General features: G+C 39.9%; 2 protein-coding genes across 2 annotated transcripts in view; both read right to left on the bottom strand.

Moving 5' to 3' along the window:
* The window catches only part of RAI2 (retinoic acid induced 2), a 128,936-nt gene that overhangs the window by 59,149 nt on the left and 42,885 nt on the right, over window positions 1–26,902 (bottom strand). The gene's annotated exons all lie outside the window — the stretch shown is intronic.
* Window positions 15,819–16,306, bottom strand: LOC118839640 (40S ribosomal protein S23-like). The gene has a single exon (XM_036747137.1). The coding sequence runs from the start codon at window positions 16,304–16,306 to the stop codon at window positions 15,875–15,877; it is 432 nt and encodes a 143-aa protein (XP_036603032.1). The 3' UTR covers window positions 15,819–15,874.

Here is a 26,902-nt window from a genome sequence, read left to right as displayed (position 1 = left end):
TTTAGGAAGATCACTTTGACAACTGACTGGAGAATGGACAAGAGTCAGTGAGTAGGGCACCGGCCCTGGAGTCAGGAGGACCTGAGTTCAAATCTGGCCTCAGATCCTTGACACACTTACTAGCTGTGTGATCTTGGGCAAGTCACTTAACCCCAACTGCCCTGCTTTCCCCCCCACCAAAAAAAAAGGGAATGGAAACAAGTTTGGAGAAAGTTGAGGCAGATAGATCCTCATTAGGCTATTGCAATAATCCAGGAATGAGGTGATGAGGGTCTGCACCAGGGTGGCTGCCATGTTAGAGAAGAGAAGGGTTGAATAGGAGAGATGTTATGAAGTTAGAAACAACAGGACTTAGCTTGTATGTGGGGTCTGGGTTGAGAGAGGATGGCACCACACCTGGGCTGTGAGCTTGGGTGACTTGGAGAATGGGGGTGCCCTCAACAGTAATAGAGGTGGAAGAGGGGAGCGTTTGGGGGGATGATGATGAGTTTCAGATGTCTATAGGATATTTAGTTTTAGATGTCTAAAAGGCAAGCATAATTTAATATGCTTGTATAACCTATGTCAAACTGTATACTGTCTCAGGAAGGGGGGAAGGGAGGGAGGGAGAGAATTTGGGACTCAAATTAAAAAAATTGTTAAAACAGTTTTTACATGCAATTGAAAATAATAAAAATATTATTAAATATAATTTGATATGCTAACAGCCTCTGATTAATTGCTTGCTCAAACAGTTACTTAGGTTGGTCATAATGTAATGACATTGGACCAAGACAGCTTGGTTGCTGCCCAGAGCAATAGGGATGAGATTTAGGAGGAGGACTGAAGTGGTGTAAAGGGAGTAGATGAGCCCTGGGAGTTGATTGACTTAGCAAAATTGTCATTAGTTATGTAAAGAAACCATTAGGTTGAGCAAAAGTATCCACTAATTTGCTGGAATTTGGCCATTTCTCTCTGGTTCCTGATGGGGCAGAGGCAATGGGATTGTAGAAGGAAGACCAGGAAGATCCTGGTCTGAGGAGAGTAGAAATGGACTCCAACTGTCTTCTGGGAAGAAATTGGAAATTTAGATTCTCAATTAAGTACATTGATGGAGCTAGTATAACCCATAGACAGACTCAGAACATCTCAACACTCCTCTTCCCACCCCGCCCCACAATGGATCCACCTTGAGAGGCAGCATAGGGAAGTGCTTGGTACTTTTGATAGCTATGCCGAGAACTGCCCATGGCACAGAAATGGAGTATGTCGTAAATATGATGTAATTTGAGGGATGCTAGGAAGGCATATCTGCTGGATGGGTGGGAGGGAAACCAAAGTTACCTCTCTTGCTATCTGAAATTCCACAACTGGAATAACTTTTTATAGTTAAATTATTGCTACTATTTTTGTAGTTAAATTATTGCTTCAACGGGCATCCTCTTTTAAAATTCAAATACCCTCGAGAAGGGTAACAAAAACAACAATCTTCTTAGTCCTTAGCACCACGTAAGTGAGATCAGGGCACTGAAGGAATAGGACTTTGGAGAAGTAAGAGAGAATTTTGGAATACAGAAGGGTGGATTAAGTGGAGAGCTGGCACAGATACCCTGAGCATACCAGAGACCTTGTTGATTAAAGGGACACCAAAAAAAGGACCAAGGAACTAACTTCACCTACTTCACACCCTCATGGAAATCATGTCTAGTAAAGATGCTTGCTCTTGTCAGAGATTTGTTGAGGCATTCTCCACATAGAAACAGAACTGCTCAATATTCTGCCCCACTCCTGCTCGTGAGGCTGTGAAGGTCTGGCAGATTCAAACTCTCCTAAGCGGCAGGCAGGATTTCTATCTTATGTTGGGAATGGAAGTAGAGCAAGGCAGATTAATTACCTTGAGGGCAGAACCAGACAGAGGCAGAACCCTTTAAAATAGGAAGAGTCTGAGCTCCTATGTCAGCAGGTAAGGAACTCAGAGTTTGTTGTCAGATCAACACTTTGATCCACTTGAGTTTTGGCTGCCTGGATGTCTAATTATTCCAGAACTAGATTTGCTCCTTTCCCCATTGTTTTTTCTCTCTTTACTATAGTTTTATGGATGCCTTTCGTTGTTGTTCAGTCATGTCTGACTCTTCATTATCCCATTTGGGGTTTTCCTTGGCAAAAGATACTGGAGTAGTTTGCCATTTCCCTCACCGGCTCATTTTAAAGATGAGGAAACTGAGGCAAACAAGGTTAAGTGACTTGCCCAGGGTCTCACAGCTAGTAAGTATCTGAGGCCAGATCTGAATTCAGGAAGATGAGTCTTCCTGACTCTAGGCCCAATACTCTTATCTACTGCACCTCCCAGGTGCCCTGTTTTTTCCCTTTTGTTTTTACATCATAGTAATTTCCACATAATCATTTCTTCCCCTGTTCAGCCAGTCTCTTCTTGTAAAAATGACAAAAACAAAAATAACAAACTTAAAACATTCTGGCAAAATTTACTCTGACTACACTTAACAGCATATGCAACATTTCATCTCTGTCATTCCCCTATACCTCTCCAATGAATGGAGGGTGATGCATTTTCTTGATTTTTCTCTTGGCCCAAGATTGGTCATTATAATTACACAATAGTCAATTATATGTATATGTGTATGTACATGTATGTGTGTACATATATGTATATTTATACATACATATACATATATGGATACATACATATGTGTGTGTTTGTGTACCTTTCCTGGTCTCTTTACTTCACTTAGCATTAGTTTACGTGTCTTTCCAAGTTTCTCTGAAGACAAGTTCTTTGGTTTAACAATTCATGGATCAATCATTGTGTAGCCATTTTCCAACTGATGGACACCCATTTTGTTTCTAATACTTTTTGCTACCACAAAAGGCACAAAATAAATGTTTGTTAATTGAAAAAAGTTTAATAAAAAAGTTTCACAATGAAAATTTTGTTATATACAGTCTTTCTTTCTGTTTTTGACCTTTTTGGAATACATGCCCTGCAGGGATATCTCTGGGTAGAAAGGTATGGTCACTTCAGTGCCATTTCTCCTAAAGGGAGGCAGCTAGAACACTAGTTCTTGCCTCTCCCAACATCATGTGGCTACTGATCCCTGAAGGATACTAGTCCATGGCAAAGTCCAGAGCTACTACACCCTAGTCCTTATGCCATATGGCTTGAACTTATTTCCACTGGCTCACCTTCTAGTCTCCAAGACAACACAGGAGCAGCAGATGCTGCTGACTGACTACAGAGAGGAAGACCAGAAGACACAATGAACAGGAGCAGCAGATGCTGTTGACTGACTACAGAGAGGAAGACCAAGAGACACAATGACCAGAAATGATACAAGAAGAAGCATCTCGACTACTTAAAGCCAAGTTCCTGTGTTGGACATGGCCCTCTTTCCCAAGGGAAGTGAACCGTTCCAGCTTTCTACCTCAAACAGATTTATCAACAGGATCAGGTCTTGCTTCTAAACTGCATGCATATCTACTAAAAGACTTTGTTCCCAGCTTGTCATTGACTTGTTGGGAACACTTGGTGGTGTGTACTGCCAGATGGAAGAGAAAGCTAGTGACACTACCACTCTACATGAGGCCGACCTAATCCCTGAGGAATACCCAGTCTCTTGTGGCAGCCCTACCCTGTGGGGAGGTATGGGAGCGTGAGGAAGAAACTTATCCCTGGCACTCCACAGGGAAGCAAAGAATCAGCAATCTGGCACCAGCAAAACCTCATTCATTGTACATTCCTTCAACAAACATTCATTCAGCATTTGCTATGTGCTGGATCTTATGCTAGGCATTAGAAGAGAGAAAGAGCAAAATTCTCGCTTGTTCTTAAGAAGCCTGCAAATTGGACTAAAACACTGAAAGATAAGAGCCCAAGTGTTAGAAGGAACCCTTGCCTTGGTCAAATTGCCATGTTGACATCCAGTTATATTATGTAAAATGAGGGAGGAGTTCTAATAATAATAATGACAATGACAAGCTATTAACTTATTATCTTATGATATGGACTTGGAGTTAGAAGAACTAGTTCTAATTGTGTAATTTTGGACGAGTCACTTCATCTCTCTTGGTTCAATTTTTTTTAAGCATAAAAATGGCCAGACCAGATGACCTCTAAGGCCCTAAGGCCCTTCTCCCCACCAACCCCTTATACCTCTAGCTCCAAAGGTTTGTGATTCTAAGATTCTTGAATAGTGAGGGGATTCTAAACTATGAGGAGAGGTGGAAGGAATTAAGGCAATCTAGCCGGAAGCGAGGCAAATGGCTTTCTTCAAATATTTGGAGGGTCGTCCAATGTGGTATAGGTATTAGACTTATTTTGCTCAACCCCAGAGGATAAAACTGGAATTGACAGGGAGAAGTTACAGGGAGACAGAGCTTGGCTGACCATAAGGAAAAATTTCCTTCCAACTGTTAGAACCATCCAAAAATGAAATGAGGTCCCTTGGGGCTGAGTTTCCTCTAACCAGAGGGTTTTAATTGGAAGCTCTGTGACCACTTGTCCAGGATGTTGTGGGCAGGATTCAGGTAGAGGTTGGACAAGATGACCTTATTGGGTCCGATAAACTTGGAGATTTATGTTATTTCTTTCAGAAGTCATGGGCAAAAATGACTGATGGGAGATTAGAGAGAAGAGAGGGAAAGGTAAAAAATAGAAAACTTGCTTTCTCTTCTCAAGGATTCAGCAGGTTTCAATTTTATACTGTTAGAAAGGATTTATTCACTTATTGTTTGAGAGTCTTAACCTGTGAATCTGGTGCTAAGAGGTTATTTAGTCTGAGCACAGACAAAACACAAGTCCCAACTATATCCCCAACAAGTACTTATCCAGAGCCTTCTTGAATACTTCCAATGACAGAGAACTCACCACTTTACCATAATACAATCATAAGATTTACAACTGTTGAGAGATCTCAAGGGTTATCTGATCTAACTCCTTCATTATGAGCATGAGCAAAAGCTCATAGGGCCATAGATTTAGAACTGGATAGGACCTCAGAGGCCAGTAATTTGGCATTCAATCTATACTTTTCTAGTTGGATATCATAAGGGTGGGATATTCAATAGACCAAAGAACAAAGGTGCCAAATAGACTACTGAGTACTATGGGTCCGCAGGGATCCTGATAAGCAGCTCAGTGGCTCCTTCCTATTTAAGTTTGTCATTACTACTAGAGAACATTTATAATGCAACTTACAACTATATATAGTGCATACGTATAGTGCACTATATATATGGATGGATGTATATATGTATAGTGCGAGCCAAGTACAATGATGCCGAAGAGGTAAAGAAGAGAATACATTGAAGTAGGACTAATTAGCAAGGCCTGCAGGAGACCTAACCTAGCCTTACCACGCCCATCGGTTTCACTCAGCTCTGATTAGAATATCCACTGGCTCAAATTTAAACTCCCAGTCTTGAATTTGTTCACACAAAGAACATGCTTCAGTTCTTCCTGAGAGGAAAGTTCTTGCTTTTAATTACTCTTTCTATCCTGTGCAATTTGCATCATTGTTACAAAAATGGCCCTAGAATTTTCTTTCTACCATATCAAATGGGTTCTTTGGCTGGCCAGCCCAGGAGCAGCAATTCTAGAACACAAAATCATGGCACTTGTGCATTTTACCATAATTTAGGTAGTCATTTTCCTTTATTGTTTGTTTTTGAAAGGTTGAGGGAGAGAGTCACCTGATTGGAAATTATGTCAAATATACCCAGTCACATAAAGTTTCTTTTAAGAAATGTTATAATATGACCTAGATCTAGCTTCAGGGAGGGAGTGAGTGAGTGTGTGTGTGTGTGCGTGTGCACATGTGCACACGTGCATGTGCATTGTGATATAACCTAGTAACCTGCGGCTCAGGTGCTCATGGGTAGTTTTGTGTATAAAGTATTTAGGCAGTGGCCCATATGGCATGATTAAAGGGAATGTGAGAATAGCCTACCCTTCCTACAAACATTATCTTCAGTGATTCCACCATTAGCAACCCATCTCCTTTGAATCAAGCAGTGGTCTCTGAGGATTGGGTACTACTACATTGGATAAATAAGTTTATCAGATCACTCTGATAAGAGCCAGCTCCCCCAAGCAATAGATCTGTGAATATCAGTTTGGGTTTGGATATGGTTGTAGTTGTGCTTCCGGATGTGTCTGTGTGTATGTGGGAAGGATGGGGAAAGGTCCCAGAGAAGTGAAATGGAAGAGATTCCATTCTACTCCATTCAGCAAACATTTACTGAAGGCCTGCTGTATTTCTGTGCTAGATGCATGATCCTTGCTACCATGGGGTTCACCATTTTGTAAAGGATAATGCAGAAACGCATCTATCTCTAATACATAGACCTATAAGGTACACTAGGAAGTTATAGACCAAAGCAATAGAAGAGGTCTTGGGAAAAGGTTGTTAAAGAAAAAAAGAATGAATAGGAAGAATTTCAGAAGCTAAAGAGGGTAAGGGGAACTTCTGGGCATAGAGAATAGTATGAACAAAGTTATAAACTTAAACTGTAGGGTGTGTTCAGGGGAAAAGAAGAACAGCACAGTTTGAATGGAGGGTTAGGTGCGCGAAGGGGAATAATAGCAATAATTTTGCCTTAAAACTAGCTGCCCTTGTTGGTGCAAGTGAATGGCTGCAGAGGAATTTTATGTATACAGGTTATAATTCTCTTGGATATATCTTTTCTTTCATTTTTCTATCTATCTTTTTTTTTAAGATTTCCCATTTGTGCCTTTGACTTGCCTCCGTGCAGGCAGACATGGTTTAATGGCAAATAGTACTTGAGATGACTAAAGAACAGGTTTTGGTGTCTAATGAAGTAGTCTGGTTTGCTGTTGCTACTTATATGACAGTGGACAAGTTACTTAACATCTGTGGGCCTAAATTTCCTCCCTACAAAATGAGGGGATTGGATAGATGGCCTTTGAGGTTTCTTCTAGCTTTGGATTTTGACACTACGCTAAAGGCTGCCTTCTGATTCTTTTAATATTTCACAAACACCAGCAGCTTTGCCATACTAAAATAGACTGAAAAGACTAGTCCTGAATGATGGTAGAGAATTGTGGGTGGAAATGGCTCTCTGAATGGAGGCAGGCAGCCTGGCTCCCATGGTACCTTCACCATGAAGACCTAAAAATAGCACTAGAACAAATAATGGTCAAGAAACTCAATGAGAAACTATAACGAGTGACTTTGACCACCCTAGAGTTACACAAAAGACAGCCAGCGGCTCACGGGCAAAAGGAAAAGAGGACTTCCAGAAGAGTCAGCATGAGCGCAGGCAAACAAGATGAACGCTTTCTAGCACTGAAAAATACTTATGGCCTTTAAGGGTCTGTATGCAGGGGCAGTAAGAGCACAGGGCTCCTAGAAGAAAGCCCTGAGGTGGTCAGAAACCCATAGCACAGACCTGAAAAGCAAAACCTCAGGAGTGACTAATCCCAGTGTGGCAGCACTCAGACTAGGACAGCCCAGGCACAAAAATCGTTGAGGACCTTGAAGATACAGTCTCTGAACCTCTAAGAGCCAGGGGGACCTAAAACTTACCAGCACCCTTTGAATAAACATATGCTGGGAGGTTGAGATTAACACAAGAACACAAGCAATCCAGTTTGAGAACAAACAGGGCAAATCTTCTCTAACAAAAATATGACAGAGGGCAGGCAGATCCTAGCCCTGGAGCAAAGTCCTAATTCAGGAACTAAAACTGGAGAGAGAGATGATTAAATAGAAGAAAACACTAATTGCTATAAACAATTATTATAGATACAGTGATACAAAAAAAGTCACTCTAGAAGAAGAAACTCCTCAACAACTGAAAGCAGAGCCTCAAAGTAAAAACAAAACAAAACAAACAAACAAAAATGGATTTTTCCATGAGGACTTCATGACTACTTTGAAGAAATGGCAAGAAATTAAAAAAAAAAGAAATAAAAGCTCTGGAGGAAAGAATTGGAAGGAGAATAATGAACTTAAAACAGCAAATAGTAAATCACCCAAATAATAGACTCCATGAAAATTAGAACAGACCAAACAGAAATAAATGACTCCTTGAAACAAGAAAGACTGAAAAAAAATAGAAGAAAAAAATAAGTATCTGCGAAAAACAAGTCAAGGAGAAATAATTCAAGAATAATTAGACTCCCTGAAAAATTTGATAAGAAAATCTAGAAACTATGTTTCAATGAATCATCAACGAAGACTGCCCAAATGTATTAGAACTAGAGGACAACGTGGAAACAGAAATGATCCATCAACCACCTCCTGAAAACCTCTCCAAAGCAAAAGTACCAAAACCAAGAGCTTCCAGGTCAAAGAAAATATTACAAATAGTCAGAAAGAAAGGGTTCAAGTACCAAGGAACCATGGTTAGGACCACACAAGACCTAGCACCTTCAACAATAAATGAAAGGGGATCTTGGTACACAATATTCCAAAAGGCAAAAAACATAGCCTTACACCCAGGAATAATTTACCCTTTGGAACTGAGAATAATCCTACAGGAAAATCTATCTACATACTTATTTATTTTTAGCATTCTTTTTTTAATTAAATTTTAAAAATAAAAAACCTTTGAACATTTTTATTTAAAGTTTTAAATTCCAAATTCTATCCCTCCTTCCCTCCTGCCCTTCCTCCTTACCTAAGATGGTAAGCAATAAGATATAGGTTATACATGTGCAATTATGTAAAACATTTCCATATTAGTCATTTTGTATAAGAAGACTTGAATAGAAGAAAAAAATGAAAGCGAAAATACCATGACTCACTCTGTATTCAAACAATATCAGTTCTTTCTCTGGAGGTGGATAGTATGCCTCATCTTTAGTCCTTTAGGATTGTCTTGGATCATTGTATTGCTAAGAATAGCCACGTCATTCAGAATTCTTCATTGAACAATATTGCTGTTACTATATACAACGTTTTCTTGGTTCTGTTCATTTCACTATGCATCAGTTCATCTAAGTTTTTCCAGGTTTTTCTGAAATCACCCTCATCATTTCTTGTAGCACAATAATATTCCATTACAATCGTATACCACAACTTGTTTAGCCATTTCCCAATTTATTCCCTCTGATTTCTAATTCTTAGCTACCACAAAAAGAGTTGCTATAAATATTTTTTTGCACAAATAGTCCTTTTCCCTTTTTTTGGACATCTTTGGGACATAGCTTGCATTAGTTTCTAACAGGTGCACCTTTAGTGTTGAGGATTACCATAGCTCAGCAGCACAGCTTCCCTAGAGAAGGGCTGCCAAATGGTTTAAATGTTAGGCCACAAGCTAAGGGAATGGTGGGAAAACGATTGGATAGAATAACAATGGAGCATGGGGTGGGGAACAGAGGATCATTAGAGAAATGGAAGGGAAGGGAATTCAGATGGCATTTAAACCATTCATTTTATAGATTAGGAAACTGAGGCCTATAGAGGTTAAGTAACTTGCTCAACCAAAGTTACATGGGGAATAAGAGATAGAGCAAGAATTTAAATCTAAGTTTGATTCCATAGCTGAAATCCCACTGATTGGCTAGCAAATATATCTCTATGTCAGGATTCAAGAAGCCTGCGTGAACCCAGAACTTCAGGAAATTGTCAAGGGCTACATTAAAAAAAAAATTATAGGTAGTAAAAACTTCAGACTGGTAAAAATCTGCTGAGGATTAACAGTTGGGAAACACTGGCCTCTAGAGAGAGGAATGGGCTAGATCAGAAGTGTCAAACATGCTGCCCACTGGCAAGACCACAACACTCCCGAGTGAGGCCCAAACCAGATTAAAATGTACTTGGGAAATGTTTAACAAAATAAATGAAAATATGGTAAAACACAGATAACATTACATTTTAAAACTAAGTCAATATGTGGCCTGCAGAGATCCTTATGTATGGTTTGACGCCACTGGGCTAGATGATCTGTCCTACTCCCTCTGATTCTAGGAAATAGTCAGGAAAAATTCACAGAGGGCCAACAAAATCACTCGTGGTATTAGAATCTGTCCAAGAAAAAATCCTTTCCGTCCCTACATTTAGTACCTACATGCCTTTACTTTTCCATTTAATACTCAATCCTCACTTTCAAGATTTGTTTTTCCTACAAGATGTTCAGCCTCATTACAATCAATTAAATAAGCTTACTGAAGAGCTCTGAATCCATACTTGTAAAAATCCCCCCTTTTTAAAGTCTAAATTTCATTGCTGAATTCCCATTATTAAAGGTGACTGCTGTAATGCTCTGTTTATTATTTTTACCCCTGTGAATATAAATTGAAAGTTGTTTTAGAATTTATGTGGCTGGGATAGCCAAGACCTCTGGTTTTAATAATAAGTGAACATATATAAAAATGTATGGTGCACAGCAACCAGATTACCTTTGATGGTGAAGATTTTTGGAAAAGAAAAAGATATCACCTCAACCCATTAAAATGTATATATATACATATTATATATACTATGTGTATATGTACATATATACATATTATATATACTACGTGTATATGTACATATATATGTACATATACAAATATACGTACACACATATGTATAATATATACATATATACACACATATATTTGTTCTGATTTGTGATTTCATTAGTCTGGGGAACTAATGGAAATAGAAGTGAGGAAACTCCCTCTGCTCATTCAGGTAGGAACCTGCTCTACATTTTATGCAGTGGGGCAGCTAGGTGGTAGGTACAGTAGATAGATTTAGCTCTGGGCCTGGAGTCAGGAAGATCAGAGTTCAAATTTGGTTTCAGACACTTAATAGCTGTGTGATCCTGGCAAGTCACTTAACCTCTGTTTTCCTCAGTTTCCCCATCTGCAAAATGGGCATAATAAAAGCACCTACCTCCCAGGGCTGTTGTGAGAATAAAATGAGATAATTGTAAAATGCTCAGTATAGTGTCTGGCACCTAATAAGCATTATAAATACAGACATAGATACCTGCCCTGAATCACTGCCTTTTTGTGGTGGTGGGGCTTGCATAGCTCAATGAAATTAGGCTATGCCATGCGGGGTTACCCAAAGCAGACAGGTCAGAGTGGAGCGTTCTGACAAAAGGTGACCCACTGAAGAAGGATATGGCAAACCACTCCAGCATCTTTGTCAAGAAAACCCCATGGATAGTCCTAAAATGATTAGAGCAATTCTGCAAGCTAGGCTTCAGCTATATATGTGAACTAAGAATTAACAGAAGAGCAGGCTGGTTTTCAGAGAGGCGGAGGAACTAGAGGTTAAATTGCCAACATTCACTGGATTATGGAGAAAGCATGGGAGTACCAGAAAAAGATCACTTCTGCTTCATTGACTACACTAAAGCCTTTGATTGTGTGTATCACAACAAAATAAACAATTCCTCAAGGAGATGGGAGTACCAGATCATCTCATTTGTCTCCTGAGGAACCCATATGCAGGCCAAGAAGCAACAGTGAGAACTGATCATGGAACAAGTGATTGATTTAAGGACTGGAAAAAGAGTACGACAAGGCTATATATTGTTAACTTGTTTATTTAACTTAAATGCAAAATACATCATGTGAAATGCCAGGTTGGATGAATCAAAAGCTGGAATTAAGGTGGCCAAGAGAAGTATCATCAATCTCAGATATGTGTATGATATCACTTTGATGGCAGAAAGTGAAGAAGAATCAAGAAGGTTCTTGATGAGGGTGAAAGAGGAGAGTGTAAAAGATGTCCTGAAGCTCACCATCAAAAAAAACTAAGATCTTGGCAACGGGTCCCATTACTTTCTGGCAAACAGAGGAAGAAGAAATGGAAGCAGTAGTCAACAGTTACCGCAGACAGCCACTGCAGCCATGAAATTAAAAGATGCTTTCTCCTCAGAAGGAACTCTTTGGCAAATCTGAACAGTGTACTAAAAAGCAGAGACACCACCTTGCTGACAAAGTTCTGTAAAGTCAAAGCTATGGTTTTTCCAGTAGTAATGTATGGCTGTGAGAGTTGGACTATAAGGAAAGGTGAGTGCTGCAGAACTGACACTTTTGAATTGTGGTAATAGATTTTTGAGAGTCCCTTGGACAGCAAGGAAATCAAATCAGCCAATATTTAAAGAAATTAATTCACTGGAAGGTTAAATACTGAATCTGAAGTTTGAATACCTTGGCTACATAATGAAAAGATGGGACTCACTGAAAAAGACACTGATGTTGGGAAAGACTGAAGGCAAAAGGAGAAGAAGATGGTAGAGGGTAAGATGGATAGGGAGTGTCATGGAAACAACAAACATGAGCTTGGACAGACTTTGAGAGATGGCAGGAGACAGAATAGCCTGGCATGCTATGGTTATGGGGTCACAAAGAGTTGGACATGACTGAATAACTGAACAACAACAAAAATAGATGTAGATATATGTTAAGATTTTATTGTTACTAATAATCTTAATGAATTACCTGAGTCACAGAACGGTTAAGCGACATGCCTAGAGTAACATAATCAGTATGTATTGGAGGCAGGGTTCGGATCCAGATCTTATTGATTCCAAGGCCGGCTCTCCACCCACCATGCTTGTCTGACTCTCTCAGCTTTGAAGAGGGTTTACTATATAAAAACCTAAGCTTTAAATAATACTTTAAAAGTTGAAAGTAACTTCTGATTCTGGTTAAAATTAAATTAGAAAGTGTTCTACATTACAAATACATCCCAGATGATTTAATGAGAATTGATCATTTCTATTTAAAAAAAATCCAGGCAAGGGCTTTGTGACCATCAGTGACATGGTAGGAGGAATTCTCCAATTCCATTATTTCTGTTAATAATATGATATAAATAAACAAAGAAGAAAAAACATTTTAGTTACTGAAATTGGCAAAAAAAAATTGTTGACATATTTAAATTTCCCTTTCATCCCTATACCAAAGGGTTGATCTTGATTTATTTTTAACTGGAATTTCAAAAAATGAAATTATTAAAGATGGCCACAAGCAAATGAAAACATTTAAACAATACAGAATAATAAGAGAAATAAACCAGAAGATAGAAACCATAAATCAGGCTATGCACTGCTGAGTGGGACACAAAAGTAGTTGCTACCCAAGTGAGGGAGAAAGAACCCAAGATAGACATTCTCCCATAAACTATTATTTGCTCTCAGTTCTTTTTTTTTTTTTTTTGGCAGCGGAGGGTGGGGGGCAAAGGGGGAAGGCAGGGCAATTGGGATCAAGTGACTTGCCCAAGGTCACACAACTAGTAAGTGTGAAGTGTCTGAGGCCAGATTTGAACTCAGTTCCTCCTGATTCCAGGGCTGGTGCTCTACTCACTGCACCACCTAGCTGCCATTTATCAGTTCTTTACAAAGTCAAATCTGGGGACTATCCAAGAAGAGTGATCATCGCTTTGAAATGTCACCAGGTAAATGAGAGAGACTTATGCCCTATCCAGGGACATGAAGATAATGAGCTTTATCAATCAGCATCAATGACAGGGAGGTGTATTGGGTTGCTTCCTCCAGAAGTAAAAACAAATGAGTTGGCTTGGGAGTCCCTTTGCTTTAATGGTCATCTAGATGGGGTAATAAAAATACAACCCAACGCATTCATCAAGGATGTTTCTAAATAGGAAAGAAACAACTTAAAATTTGTGGCAGAAAGTTCTTCTATTTCTACTTTGTCTACAGGCACAGGATCAGAGGAACTGCTTGCTGAAAAAACGTTACTAGGATTGAACTGACTGTGGAATCTGTGAAAGGGGCCTTAGACATTATTTAGTCCAACCTTCTCTTTTAAAGATGGGAAGACTGAGACCTAGATAGGTGTCCTGAAGGCCCTGAGGCAAAGCTGAAATTAATCTTTCTTGTCAAATAGAGTCTGAAAAGCACATTAATTGACTGGCAAAATAAATCCTAGATGGGAAAGGAAAGCATGAGTCTGGAAAAAAATGCATTTTTCCACCTGCCACTTGTAGTCTTGGGCAAGCTACTTCACTTCTTGTCCTCAGTTTGCTCACGAATGAGCTTCTGCTCTCCCAGCTTCACAAGGCTTCCTATTCTCCAGGTCCATGTTTCTTGTCAGCAGCTGGGTTCCTTGAGGAAATGCCCTTCTAGCCTCACTAACCCACCTCTTAAAGGTCATCTGGAGGGCTGGTTTATCATTCTTTTTCATCTGCCAGTGGCTTCTATTCAGATTTACTCATGAGACTGAACCCTACCTAATAAAAAGATCACTTGTTGCAATATTTTAATTAGTTTAACACCATATTCTCTGGTCCCCTTTCTCTGATTAGGTCTGTGAAAGATCAGCTTTCATGGAAAATGAGGGGATTGGACTAGATGGCCTTAAAGGTCCTTTCAGGCCTAAAGCTGTGATCCTATGAATATGGGCAGCAGTAACTTATTTTGCAAACACATTGTCTATTATATTGAACAAAAAGACATTTATTTTTATTTATATTGGAAACAAGAGGCCCTGAAATTCCAAATAACTTACTTTGGAACTGACTTTTTTCTTTATACCACAGTGCCTTCCTCAGCCCTCATTCTTCTGGGGTTAGTATTGGGTCTTTCCATCTCATATCTGCTCCAAGGTTTTGGAATCTCTTTCCCCCATCATCTGTATTTACTAAAACCCAGAGGAGCCTCCTTCAGTGTGCTTAACAGCAAAGACAGCGTAGGTGCATGTACTGTATTAGGAGGTTGGGGAAGGGGGAAGATACCTTCTACTCAACTGAATCTTCTTTCCCTGCCTCTGTGAGTCCTGCCTGAAGGTCAACATGCCTGGGGAGAAGGCACAATATTCAGCGGCCTTTTTGTACCTAATATACATTACTGGGCCTGCTTCAAAATAGCTTTCTTTGATTTTGTGACAGCTGCCATTTATTTCTAAGTAAAAAATACATTTATAAAACCTCTACCACAATGATGAACTGGGACCCTAAGGCAAGGAATTAGTTTTAATCATTTAGAAGCATATTCTGTTCTGTTGTTACCCAGCATGCTGAATTTCTGGCATTAACATCTTAATTCTATGACTCTCTTTATAAAAGTCAAGTATATCCAAATACTTTAGATATTATTTGCCCCTAGGCATCTTACAATCCTCCCTCTTCTGATGGTCTGGCCTGTATTGCAATGGGGTAAGAAAACAAATATCACATTCTAACTTGTATTAAAATGGCTTGTGTGCATACCTTCCTCCTTATTAGACTGTAAGCTTCTGGAGGATAGTACCATTTCATTTTTCATTTTTGTATCCCCGACATCCCTTTGCAGGGCTACTCATTCACTTTTGGTTTCCACCTTTTACCCTACTCTCATGTGTGGCTCCAAGAAGCAGGAGCATGTGCAGCGGCCACACCCTGGTAGAACTGTCTTGGCAGATGGGCTAACTCAGGTAGAGGGTAACTGACCAGCCTCAGACTGTCGGTGAATAAAAGAGATGTCTGCCCTAGTCATGTGAAGACTTCCCCCGGTGGTGGATGGAAACATTTTATTCCAATGGTCACGAAGGCTGAAGGAGGTGCTCTGGAGTGCTTAGAACCCGGTCAGACATCAAAGACACCAAGGTCATCCGCTGCATCCCAGGCCATCGACCGTCCTACTAACTTTTGTCTTGCTAGTGGACTTCAATGAGAGTGAGGCTGACTTTGTTCAGCTCTGCCTCGCTTAAATCCAATTCACGGGCAAGTCAAGGCATCACCTCATGAAGTCGTAGGTCCTCTTCAAAATGAAGGATGAACAACAATATTCCCAACATGCATTGCAGTGCCTTTTATGTCCTCATGTTTGCTGAAGTGAACTGAATTCTACTGCATCATTTAATCGAATCCTTTAGAAAGCAGTCACAATAGCAGTAGCTAGCATTTCTATTTTACTTTTTTTTTTTTTTACACGAAAACTTTTTTACTATGACAAAGACATCATACAATTTTTATGATCTTGGTCTTTCCTTCTTGCCTTTGTACAAGGCCAGAAGAGAAACATTTGCAACTTTCACAACCTTGAATCGGACTCCAGGAATATCACCAACAGCATGACCTTTTCGACCAAATCCAGCAACCAAAACTTCATCATTTTCCTCAATAAAGTTCAAGCAGCCATCATTGGGAACAAAGGCAGTGATTTTTTTGCCATTCTTAATCAGCTGGACTCTCACACACTTCCTGATGGCAGAGTTGGGCTGTTTGGCTTCCACACCAACTTTTTCCAAGACAATCCCTTTGGCATGAGATGCTCCTCCAAACGGGTTGGCCTTCAAGGCAGTGACCAAATGAGCTTTCTTGTATTGCTTGTCATGCCACTTTTGGTCTCTCCTGTGGCTTCGGAGTTTTCGAGCAGTAGGAAGACCACGGCACTTACCCATGCTGCCGCCGTCCCGGCTGAGAGAAAAGAGATTTCTATTTTACTTTTGAGGTTTGAAAAGTACTTTGCATGTCATTCTCACAGTAGCCCTGCAAGGCAGGGGATATTATCCCCATTTTACAATCGAGGAAATTGAGGAAAGGAGATATTAAATGACTTTCCCAGGGTCAGAGAGCTAATAGTATGTGATGGAGGACTTGAATCTAGGTCTTCCAGGCTCCGAGCCCTGCTGCTTAGAAAAGCGTCTTCAGCAGGGGAGCCTCAACAGCAGACAGTTTAAAACCAAGAATTCTACAATCCAATGAAGTTGGTCTGCTCGCCATTTAGGATTTCTAGAGGATCCGCAAGGTTTATTATTAGATAGGAACTTGTCTCTCCCATGACAACATGACCTCTTAGTGGACAAGGACAGTATTTTGCCTTTTTAATTTTTTTTGGCAAATTTCCAGCATTCAGCACAGTGCCTAGAATATAGTCAGACTTAATAAATGACTTAATGACTTCACAAATGACTTAATAAAAGACAATAAAAAAGAAGAATAGTGGGAAGATAGGCAGACCATCTACTATAATACTGCTTTATATTTGAAAGGACTAGTGAGCCAAAGTAATTCTATTTCCAAATCCCTGGAAGGTCATAGGATTTGAATCTGGAAGCGATCTTAGAGATCATATTGTCCAGTCCCTTCATTTGGCAGCTTTGCAAGTCAAGGCCCACAAGTACCTTGTCCAAGGTCACATTTTGTTGCTGTTGTTGAGTCATTTCAGTAATGAATGACTCTTCACGACCCCATTTTGGGGGGCGGGCTTTCTTGGTCAAGATAATGGATTGGTTTGCCATTTCCTTCTCCAGCTCCTTTTACAAATGAGGCAAACAGGGTTAAGTGACTTGCCCAGGGTCACACAGCTGGAAAGTATCTGAGGCCATATTTGAACTCACGTAGATGAGTCTTCTTGACTCCAGGCCTGTGCCACTGTACTACGTAGCTGCTGCTTGTAATGTCTAGAGATACTTCATGTGTCTCCAAATCTGGCTTTCTACGATTTGGGGAGAGGATGGGGAAATTTCAACTGAGGTTCAAGGAGGTACATCATGCTATGAAAAAAAGCAGGGAATTTGGATTCAGAGGACGTGGGTTCAAATCCTACCTGTACTACCTGGTTAAGTCTTTTTTGGTTCCAGTTTCTTTATCTGTAAAGTGAAAGGGTTTGGATTCCTATAGGTCCTGTCCAGTTCTGAATCAGAGGTGTCAAACATAAAGTCTGCTGGCAGCGTGTGGCCCCACAACATTCCCAATTGTAGCCAGATTAAAATGTAATTGGAAAATATTTAATAAAACAAAAACATATTAAACACAGATAATATTATATTTTAAAACTAAGCAAATATGTCTGCTGGGATCTTTCCATACCATTTATGGCTCTGTTTCTATTTGAATTTGACACCATTGCTTTAAATCAATTCTCTTATGAGGTTACCTATGTGACATCATGTAAAGGGCAGAGCTGACAATTTTCTGGTTAATTTGAGTAATGAAGATGGCCAAATCACATAATATAGGCCTCAAATTGAATTGGGGAGGGGGGAGAGTATCTTAATTATCTAGTTTTGCTGCCTATATGCCTTCAACTAATTGAATACTCCTTCATTTTGGGGAGATAATTCAATTTAAAAAGCATTTATTAAGTGCCTACTATATGCTAGGCACTGCGCTCAGTCTTGGAGATACAAAGACAAAAACAAACAGTCCTTGCTCTTTAGGAACTTATATTAAGGGAAGCAACATGTAAACAGAAGGCCAATTATAATTCATAAGGAAAGTAATTTCTGGAGTGGGGGCATAGTTTTCTGAAGAGCAGTTTGTTAACAATACAACTGGGGATCCAAAATATGCCATGGAAGGATAGGGTAGAGTGGGAGAGGGATGGGACTGATGTGGATAGTTATGAGGGAATTACAAATGGTGGCCAGGAAAGAGAACTCTGGCTTAGGAAGGTCACACAATCATGGAGTCAAAGGGATTCTGAGGAGAGCCATGGGGAAACTGATTGTCCTGGCCTTGACATAAGGTACCTCAATGTTCATTTGATTAACAGTAATTGAATAAGTGGTGCAAAGGACTTGGGCGGGGCGGGGTGGGGGGAGGAGGGACTGTGTGGTACAGCAGGGCAGATGAGAAATTCTTGGTTTTGCCTGGTGCTAAAGACAGGTGTTAGGGGAATTCCAGGATCCGGTTGGTTATAGAGGGGTCAGGATTATTGATGTACTCAGTTTCCAATTACCAGAGAGATCTGACCAGCAAGTTAAATGCTAGACAGATAATTTGTGACGTACTGGGTTTATTTTAGGGAGAAATAAATAAATATACACACATACATATACATATGTATGTATGTATAATTATACATATCAATATATTTCTATATTGTATATAAATTATATATCTCAATATCTTTTGAGTAGGCTATTTATCCACAGCCCAAATAACCAGAAAGCTGCAGCTACCAGAATTTCTTTCACAGTGCTGAGTGAAAAGTGATTTTCATAATGATGACTCTGAGGTATTTTAAAATCTACATGTGACTTTTAGATCATAAAAGAGAAATGAAAGCATATTCCATTGCATTTCTCTGAAAATGGTTAATTTATGTGCAGGGTAATTTTCTGTCAGGCTGGAACAGCGTATCCCCTAACCAGTCTGGGTAAATGAAAATTGGCTGCAGCTCCAGATGAAGTACAGAAGGTCCTTGAGGGCAGAGCCCATTGTTAAATTTTCAGTGTGAGTAGTCACATCTCAGAAAACAGCAGAAGCTACAAATCAGGGTTTGATTTACTGTTTTGTTGATTGTCTAGACTTAAGAAAGTGATGGAGAAAATGTTAATAATGCAAATTAAATTTAAAAGTGTGTGGTAGGCAAAATTCCCCCCACCCCAGCCAGTTGTTAAATGTTTACCAACATACCCCATAGACAATTTCTTTTTTTTCTTGTTTTCTTTTCCTCTTTGTTTTCCTAGTGCCTTGCATAGTGTATAACAGGTATTTATTCAATACTTTTAAGTTTGTTATTGGTGTCATTGTACAGAAACAGGACAGGTTTCAAATGAAAAGATCCCCTTCAGTTTCTCTCAGTTATTAAGAATCATTTCCTAACTTGTTTAACTGTGATTCACAGGTATAAAAGATGATAGATTTCGAGATGGAAGAGGATTGTAGATGTAGCAATCAATGGGACCTTGGCAGTCATACAGCCCAATAAGGCCACTAAATTGTATTGTAATGTGCTGGGCCTGGAGTCAGAAAGACTTGAGTTTTTCACGTGGGCAGGGATAGTTTCATTTTTATCTCTGCATCCATAGCACTTAGCACAGCTGTTGCTGTTCAGCTGTTTATCAGTCAGGATGGCCCATCCTGAGCCCATGAGCCCATTATTACACCTACCTGCTTTCTTCATGACCCCATCTGAGTTTTTTTTTTTTTTTGGCAAAGACACTAGAATGGTTTGCTATTTCCTTCCTAGCTCATTTTACAGATTAGGAAACTGAGACAAACAGGGTTAAGTGACTTTTTTAAGGTCACACAGCTAGGAAGAGTCTGAGGCTGGATTCAAACTCAGGAGTCTTCCTGACTCTGGGCCTGGCACTCTATGCACTGTGTCACTTAGCTGCCCACTTAGCACAGTACCTGGCCATAACAGGTACTTAACAAATGCTTGATTAACATCCAGTTAAAGGAGGACAAGCAAAGAGATAGCAGTCAAGTTCTATTATTCATTAAAGGTGGTGTGAGAACACTGGAGTAATCCATGTGACGGGAATATACTCTAGTGATGCCAGTTATGCTAAAAACCATTGGTGTAAAATGCCCTGGGTTTGGGGTATATTGCCTCAGCTTCTGAGGTGATTTGTTTATTATGTCACTATTCACAGTGAAATGGGTGTGCTCATGTCTATGTTTTTCTATGGCGATTCTCACGGCTCCATATGTCCGGGGTACATTTGGAGACACTGGATTAAAGTCATAGGAAAAGGAAGCTGTGCACCCCTGGTGCCCATCCTGAGCCATGAGCCCTGCCATGCTGCACATGGAAAGCATTTGTACCTTCTCCAGAGGAGGGTAGCTCTTTGTAATGTATAAACCATTATTATACCTACCTGGTTTGGCTGTCAAATTGAATTAGATGAGATTGCAGGAGACGTTTGTTCAATCTCATTTGTTAAATGGACTCATGTGAAATGCAGCCCTGTCAATTCTAGTGAAATTAGGCTTTGTCAAACAAAGGCGTTGATTTAAAAATAATAAAAAAAAGACAGCTTTCTGAATTTAAGACTCATTTCAAAATGTCTTTCTAGTGGCTGCGTCTTGCATCAAATCAGTCAATGACAGGGAGCAGCCCAGATGTTTGCTGAATTCTGTTTCCTGGTAATGATCATTTCAAAGGTCATGTGTATGTTAATTTATTACCTGGCTGTTATTTTAGAGAACTTTTATGGCATGATTTTAGGATGATTTATCCTTTCTCCTCCTCTAAGCAGTTGTGGAGCCAGTGGTGAGGAAGCTTTGGGCTTGTGCAGAACTTCAAAGGAATTTGATGAAGCTATTTTCAAATTAAGAATGAAAATAAATAGAACATCCCATGGTAGGTTGAGGCTTTGCTTTTTGTTGGGAGGAATGAGAAAAAAGGAAGGTTTTTTTGTGGTTTTAAGAAAATTATTGTAGATGGATGCTGTTTTGATAGTATCACCTAATGAGAGAGCATGAAATTCTTTTACTGAATGCTACAATATCTAGACCTTTTTGGACAACTGTATTTTCTTTCTTCTTTCTTATGGTAATGGCAAGTCTTTTCTTGTACTTAGAATCAGAACTGTAACCAACAATTTGGCCAGGACAAGCTTCACAAAATCTACCCTCAAGTCAACTTTTATGGACTTTCAGTTGATGGTGGAGGGAGAATCCCAGAAAACCATGAGTTACTGGTAGGGAGGTCACCACAATGAGGGAGACGGGAAGAATAGGGCAGGGTGGGACCCTCCTCAAGTTGCTACAGTTACTAGTTGTCTGACTTTGGGCAAGTCACTTAAACCTTAACAGGTCCTGGTTTAGTAAAAATCAGAGTTGATCTATGAAATCTCTCCCAGGTCCTAAAACTAAATTATAATGGAACTGATTATTCTTTCTAAATGCCATGTGCTAAATTCAATTGTTTCTTTTATATTGCCGAAGTAATACAAGTGTCGCTTGTACACTCTGAATTTCAGTGACCTGAAACAAAGCTTCAGCCATCCCAACCTAGTTATGGATCTGCTTAGAAAGTCCTCTACGCCACTCAAAGAAAGCCTCATCTCTGGCTTTTAAAATCTCACCCAGCCTTCAAGGTCCAGCTAGTCCCAATCTTCTCCCAGAAACCTTCAGCCTGAAGTTATCCAACTCTTCCAGTCTTAGTACTTTATTTTTTTCTTTTCCTTAGGCACTGAGATCTTTGGGGGAAGGACCCTATTTTCTTCACCTTTGCATCTCCTCCAGAAGTTAGAACAGTGCCTCATACCCAATAAACTCCTGATAAATGTCTGTTGAATTAGACTGCATTTACTTCGTTATAATGTGACACAGTTTTACTTTCCACAGAGCCTACTAAGTAAGAGGCATCCTAAAACGCTCTCCAGAGTTACTGTAAATAATTTGACTACAGAAGCCAACACTAAGAAGAGTGGGCAGGAGAAGGGGGAGGTAGAGACAAGAAGGGAGAAATGAGCTATTTCTAAGGCAGCTATATGAGGGGATGACTAGGAGTTGGGATGCAACAGGGCTGTGAGGCTGTTCCAGATGGGAGAGAAAGGGTGAGTTATTTTTCCTTTTGTATGAAAGAGAAAGCAAAGTGGTGAACAACCACCTCAGGAGAAAGGACAAGAGAGACAAGTGCCAGACTAAAAGTGAGGACATCCGGCTTTTGTTTGCTTTTAAATACACATTTTCAGTACTTTGCATTTGCCAGAGTCTTTGTTTGGCAAAATCTTCCCAACAGTATGTTGGAGAAACTAAGAACTCTTGCTTCAGATCATTAGTGGGTAATCCCCTTTGTTCTTCTGTATAAATGTCACATTCAGAGGCACCAACTGTGCCATTCAGACATCTATTAATGGCAAAGTGAAGTCATGAACCTCTCTGACCTACTTTTTACTAGACAGTTTCCGCAATCAGTGAAACAGCAAAACGATTAGAAGATGTGCGTGGTATGTTGTCCCAGATCGGTCCAGGCAAACAGCAAATCCAGAAAGGTTAATGGGATGTCATTTCACAGTTTGCACACTTACAAATCTGCCTGTGCAGTGAGGTGCCAAGGACAAAATGGGATTCTTTAACTGCTACCACTATCCCCACCCAAATCCCAACAACAACCATCAAAACAAGTATTCTTGTTTTTTTTCTTGGCTAATAGGAAAAAGTATTCTTTTTTCTTGGTTACAGTTGAATGATATCCTCTGGTCAAGTCAAGGCATCTTTCATTTTCTCAGTAAAGGTACACTATGCTTACTGCAAATTCCTGTGTGAAAAAAGACAGAGTAGGAGGGATTATCTGCTTGATGGAATTTTCCTTCACAAAAGATTTGCTATACAATTCCTTTAAAACAACAACAACAACAACAAATCCCTTATAGTGGCTTAAATGATTTATTTTTCACTGAAATGATTCGATGTCACTGGCACTGACACTGAGGGATGATAGGAAAAGAGGACCTGGCCAAATTTCCCTGTGGTCACAGGATCTTTAGATTTTGATCTGGAAGGATTCTTAGGGATTACCTAGTTTTCAAGACCCTCGTTTTACAGATGAAGAAACCAAGGCCCAGCAAGTGGAAGTGATTTTCTCAAGACCACGAGAATAGTAAATACTCAAGTGGAGTTGGGGAGAAATTTGGTGAAATAATTGTGGTTTTCAAGATGGAAGCTCATGGGATTACTTAGGTGACCCAACCATATTTTTCTCTTCCTTTCTTCTTCCTTCCTTCCTTCCTTTTCCCCTTCCTTCCTTCCTTCCTTCCTTCCTTCCTTCCTTCCTTCCTTCCTTCTCTCTCTCTCTCTCTCTCTCTCTCTCTCTCTCTCTCTCTCTCTCTCTCTCTTTCTTTCATCATAGTGACAGCTAAACCAATTGGGGACAAGAAATTCACATAGCTGCAATGAGGTCCTAGAGGCAGTATAGATAGAACTTTGGACCTGTAGTCAAGAAGATCTCAGTTCAAATCCAGCCTCAGACACTTACTAGCTGTGTGAACCCTAGGCAAGTCTCTTAATCCCTCTGTCTACTTCAGTTTCCTCAACTGTAAAATGGAGATAGTAATAATAGCATCTACATCCCAGGGTTGTGGTGAAGATCTAATTAGAGGATATTTGTAAAGCATTTAGCATAGCGTCTGGCATATAGCAGTAAATGCTTGTTTTCTTTCTTCCCTCTCCTTTTAAAAGTATGGAGTGCTAAATAATATATGGTATTGCTATGATTACAGCATCACAAAAGGTGTCTTCCAACTTTTGAGGGCCTAGCTTCTCTTGAGTAGATAGATGGCCATCCTTGGAGGCATCTGCCCTGGCATGGCTTCCTGCTTCTCTGGCTGCCCTGGGGTGCTTAGGGGTACAACTCCCCCCAGGAGACCTAGATGGGGAGAGTGTCACATATATTCGTGACGAGGGGAGGTCCTGTTTGTGAGGGTAGGGAAGGAACTTGGGTAAGGCTCTCCATTGGCAGCCTCCTTAGGTGCTGAAACTTAGGGGATTGGTCCAATAAGGTCTTGGCTCTAGCCCTCGGGGTGGGGGGAGCAGCAAGCTCCAGGTCAATGCAATACTACTTAGTACCCATCTGTAACATCAAGGCAAAACACAACATAAATGATAATTGTGAATATGCCTATGTAGCTCTGTATCACAAAGTATGAAAGGCTCTCCATATAGAAGGTAGAAGAAGTAAAACATTTATTCAGACACCAGATAACCAGATCCCATAACCAGGCAATCTGCTCCCACCACCAGTAAGCCCACTTTATCATAACAGCAAGGAACTTAAAACACAATATCACAACATGGAGCCTTGCCATCCCAAAACCTCTCTGAACCCCTACTGGGGTCTTCCCACAAAACTCACAGTACAGCTATTGCAGGTCTGCTGTCTTTACCTCAGCTCTATCACTACAGCCATTAACAGCCATAATGGCTCTCTTAACATAAGAAGGTCACATGGTCTATTAATGGGTGGGAAAGATCTTCAAATCTAAATTGCTACTACACCATCTCCAGCAAGAACAGATGTCAGAGGATCACAGAATTCCCTAGCTGTTAAAGACTTCAGAAGCTAAGCAGACCAACTTTAATCTGAGCAAGAATCCTTCCTACAGTGTATAGGAAATGTGGTTATCCAGCCTCTGCTCAAAGATTTCTAATAACAGGCAGCACAGGACCTTCCAAGGCAGGTACCCCATTCTAATTTTGGACAGCTGTAATTATTAGGGCATTTCCCATTTAGATCAGCTGAATATGGCTCATTTCCTCACTGTTCTTAACTCTGCCCTCTGGAGCTAAGCAGAATTAACTAGAGTTAACATGTCTTCCTACCTTTACCACTCCCTCTTGGAGGATCTCAAGACCTGAGATTAACTTAATTCATGCAGACTAATTTCCCTTAGGTTTAGACCTGACCATGGCCTTTCTCTGCTTAAGACCTCTCAATGGGTCCCTATTGCCTAACCTTTAAAGTGAAAATACCTTAGATTCACAAGCTGGTACCATCCTACCTTCCCATCCTTCCCTCATATTAGGATGTCTACTCTAGCCAAACTGAACTGTTCCCAGTGCCCTAAGCTTTTCAGTCTCTGAGTGACCTCATGCTGTTCTCTATGAAGGACTCTTCCTATCTCAATCCCCTTCACTGTCCCTTGCTATTTAGGAAAGAAGGAAATAAACATTTATTAAGTACCCACGAAGTGCCAGACACTGTGCTAAGTACTTTACAAATATTATCTCATTTGATCCTCACAACTCTGGGAAGTATGCCCTATTATTATCTCCATTTTATAGATCAGGAAATTGAGGTAAATAGAGGATAAAAAAAGAGTGACTTACTCAGGGTCACAGACCAAGTAATTGTTCGAGTCTGGATTTGAGCTCAGGGCTTCCTAACTCCAGGCCCTGTATGCTAATCACTATGCTACATAACAGTTTAGCTCATATATTTGTTCTGCTTGGTCTTTGAGAACCAAATTGGGTACAGTGGACAGATACTGCAGAGGAGCAGATTTAGGTCAGATGGAAGGGAAAATTTCCTAAGAATTAGAAGTGTCTAAAGGTAGTGTGAGTTGCATCAGGAAACCATTGTTTTCACATCACTAAAAGTCTCAAGTGGAAGCTAGTTGATTTATTTTTGAGAGTTCTAGCAGTGTTCCTACTCATATATTGGTGGTCCCTGAAGCCCTTCCCAACTTTTTAGATTCTATGAATTCTGTGATTCTAATAATCCCTTCAAATGCTTGAATACAGTTATCACATCTCTCCATAAGCTTTTTCTTCTCTAGGCCACACATCTCCAGTGTCTTTAACTGATCCCTGTATGGCATCTGGGGGTGTATCCTGCAGACAGTGCGGCCATGAAATTAGCCAGATTCTTCCAGGGCACACATGACTCCCTCTTTGAATAAGTAAGGCATCCTTGGAATCTGCCTGAATGTTTCCAGCTCATTCCACTGAGAGGAGGGGGAGGAAAAATAAGAGGAGAAAGAGATTTTCTAACTGACCTAAAAGCCCAATTTCCATACAGGAAGTAATGCAAAATACAAAGTCAGTGCGAAAATAATTAATAATACATTACAGATCACAGGCCTTCTAGTAAGTCTGCTGCTCTCATGTATATGACCCATTCATTAAAACTTTCAAGTGAGATACAGGAGATACACTATTTAATTTGATTTTTCTTTTCTTCTTCTGAAGCTCTGCTTTGATTAGAAAAGAAAAACAACTTCTTTTTTCAACCTTCCTTGGCAAAAATAGGGAAGTTCAGAAGAGAATGAATTTAGGGAAAGGATGAATGTGTGTGTGTGTGTGTGTGTGTGTGTGTGTGTGTGTGTGTGTGTGTCTATGAGAGATATATAGATATAGAGATCATTTAGATAGATGTATTATTAATATATTATAACTATATATGCAATATATAATTATAATGTGAATAACATAATTACATTAGAGATATATAGAGATATAAATATAGATATTATACAGAAGGAATCTATATTATATAGAAGAAAGGAAAAAACAGCATGTGTATGTCATCTGCATCGAGATGACAACTAAACCCATGAAAGTCAATGATATCATTCAGAAAAAGAGTGTAGATGAGGTAAGAGGATCCAAGGTGGAGGCTTGAGCGACAACCACTTACTGTCACTTGTCAGGTGTGTTCTGCTGGGGATTCTTTTTCAGATTTCAGTTGGAATAGATGGCCTCTGATTCTAAAATTCTGTTTACCCCATCTGTAACATGGGGGAGAGAGGGATTGGACTAGATGGCCTTAAAGGTCCCTTCTAGATAAATTTTTTTTAAAACCTTATTTGTGGTCC

The sequence above is a fragment of the Trichosurus vulpecula genome, chromosome 2 (assembly GCF_011100635.1).
Source record: "Trichosurus vulpecula isolate mTriVul1 chromosome 2, mTriVul1.pri, whole genome shotgun sequence".
NCBI lineage: Eukaryota > Metazoa > Chordata > Mammalia > Diprotodontia > Phalangeridae > Trichosurus > Trichosurus vulpecula.
Note: the sequence above shows the minus strand (reverse complement) of the source record. Positions and strands in the feature narration are given on the sequence as shown.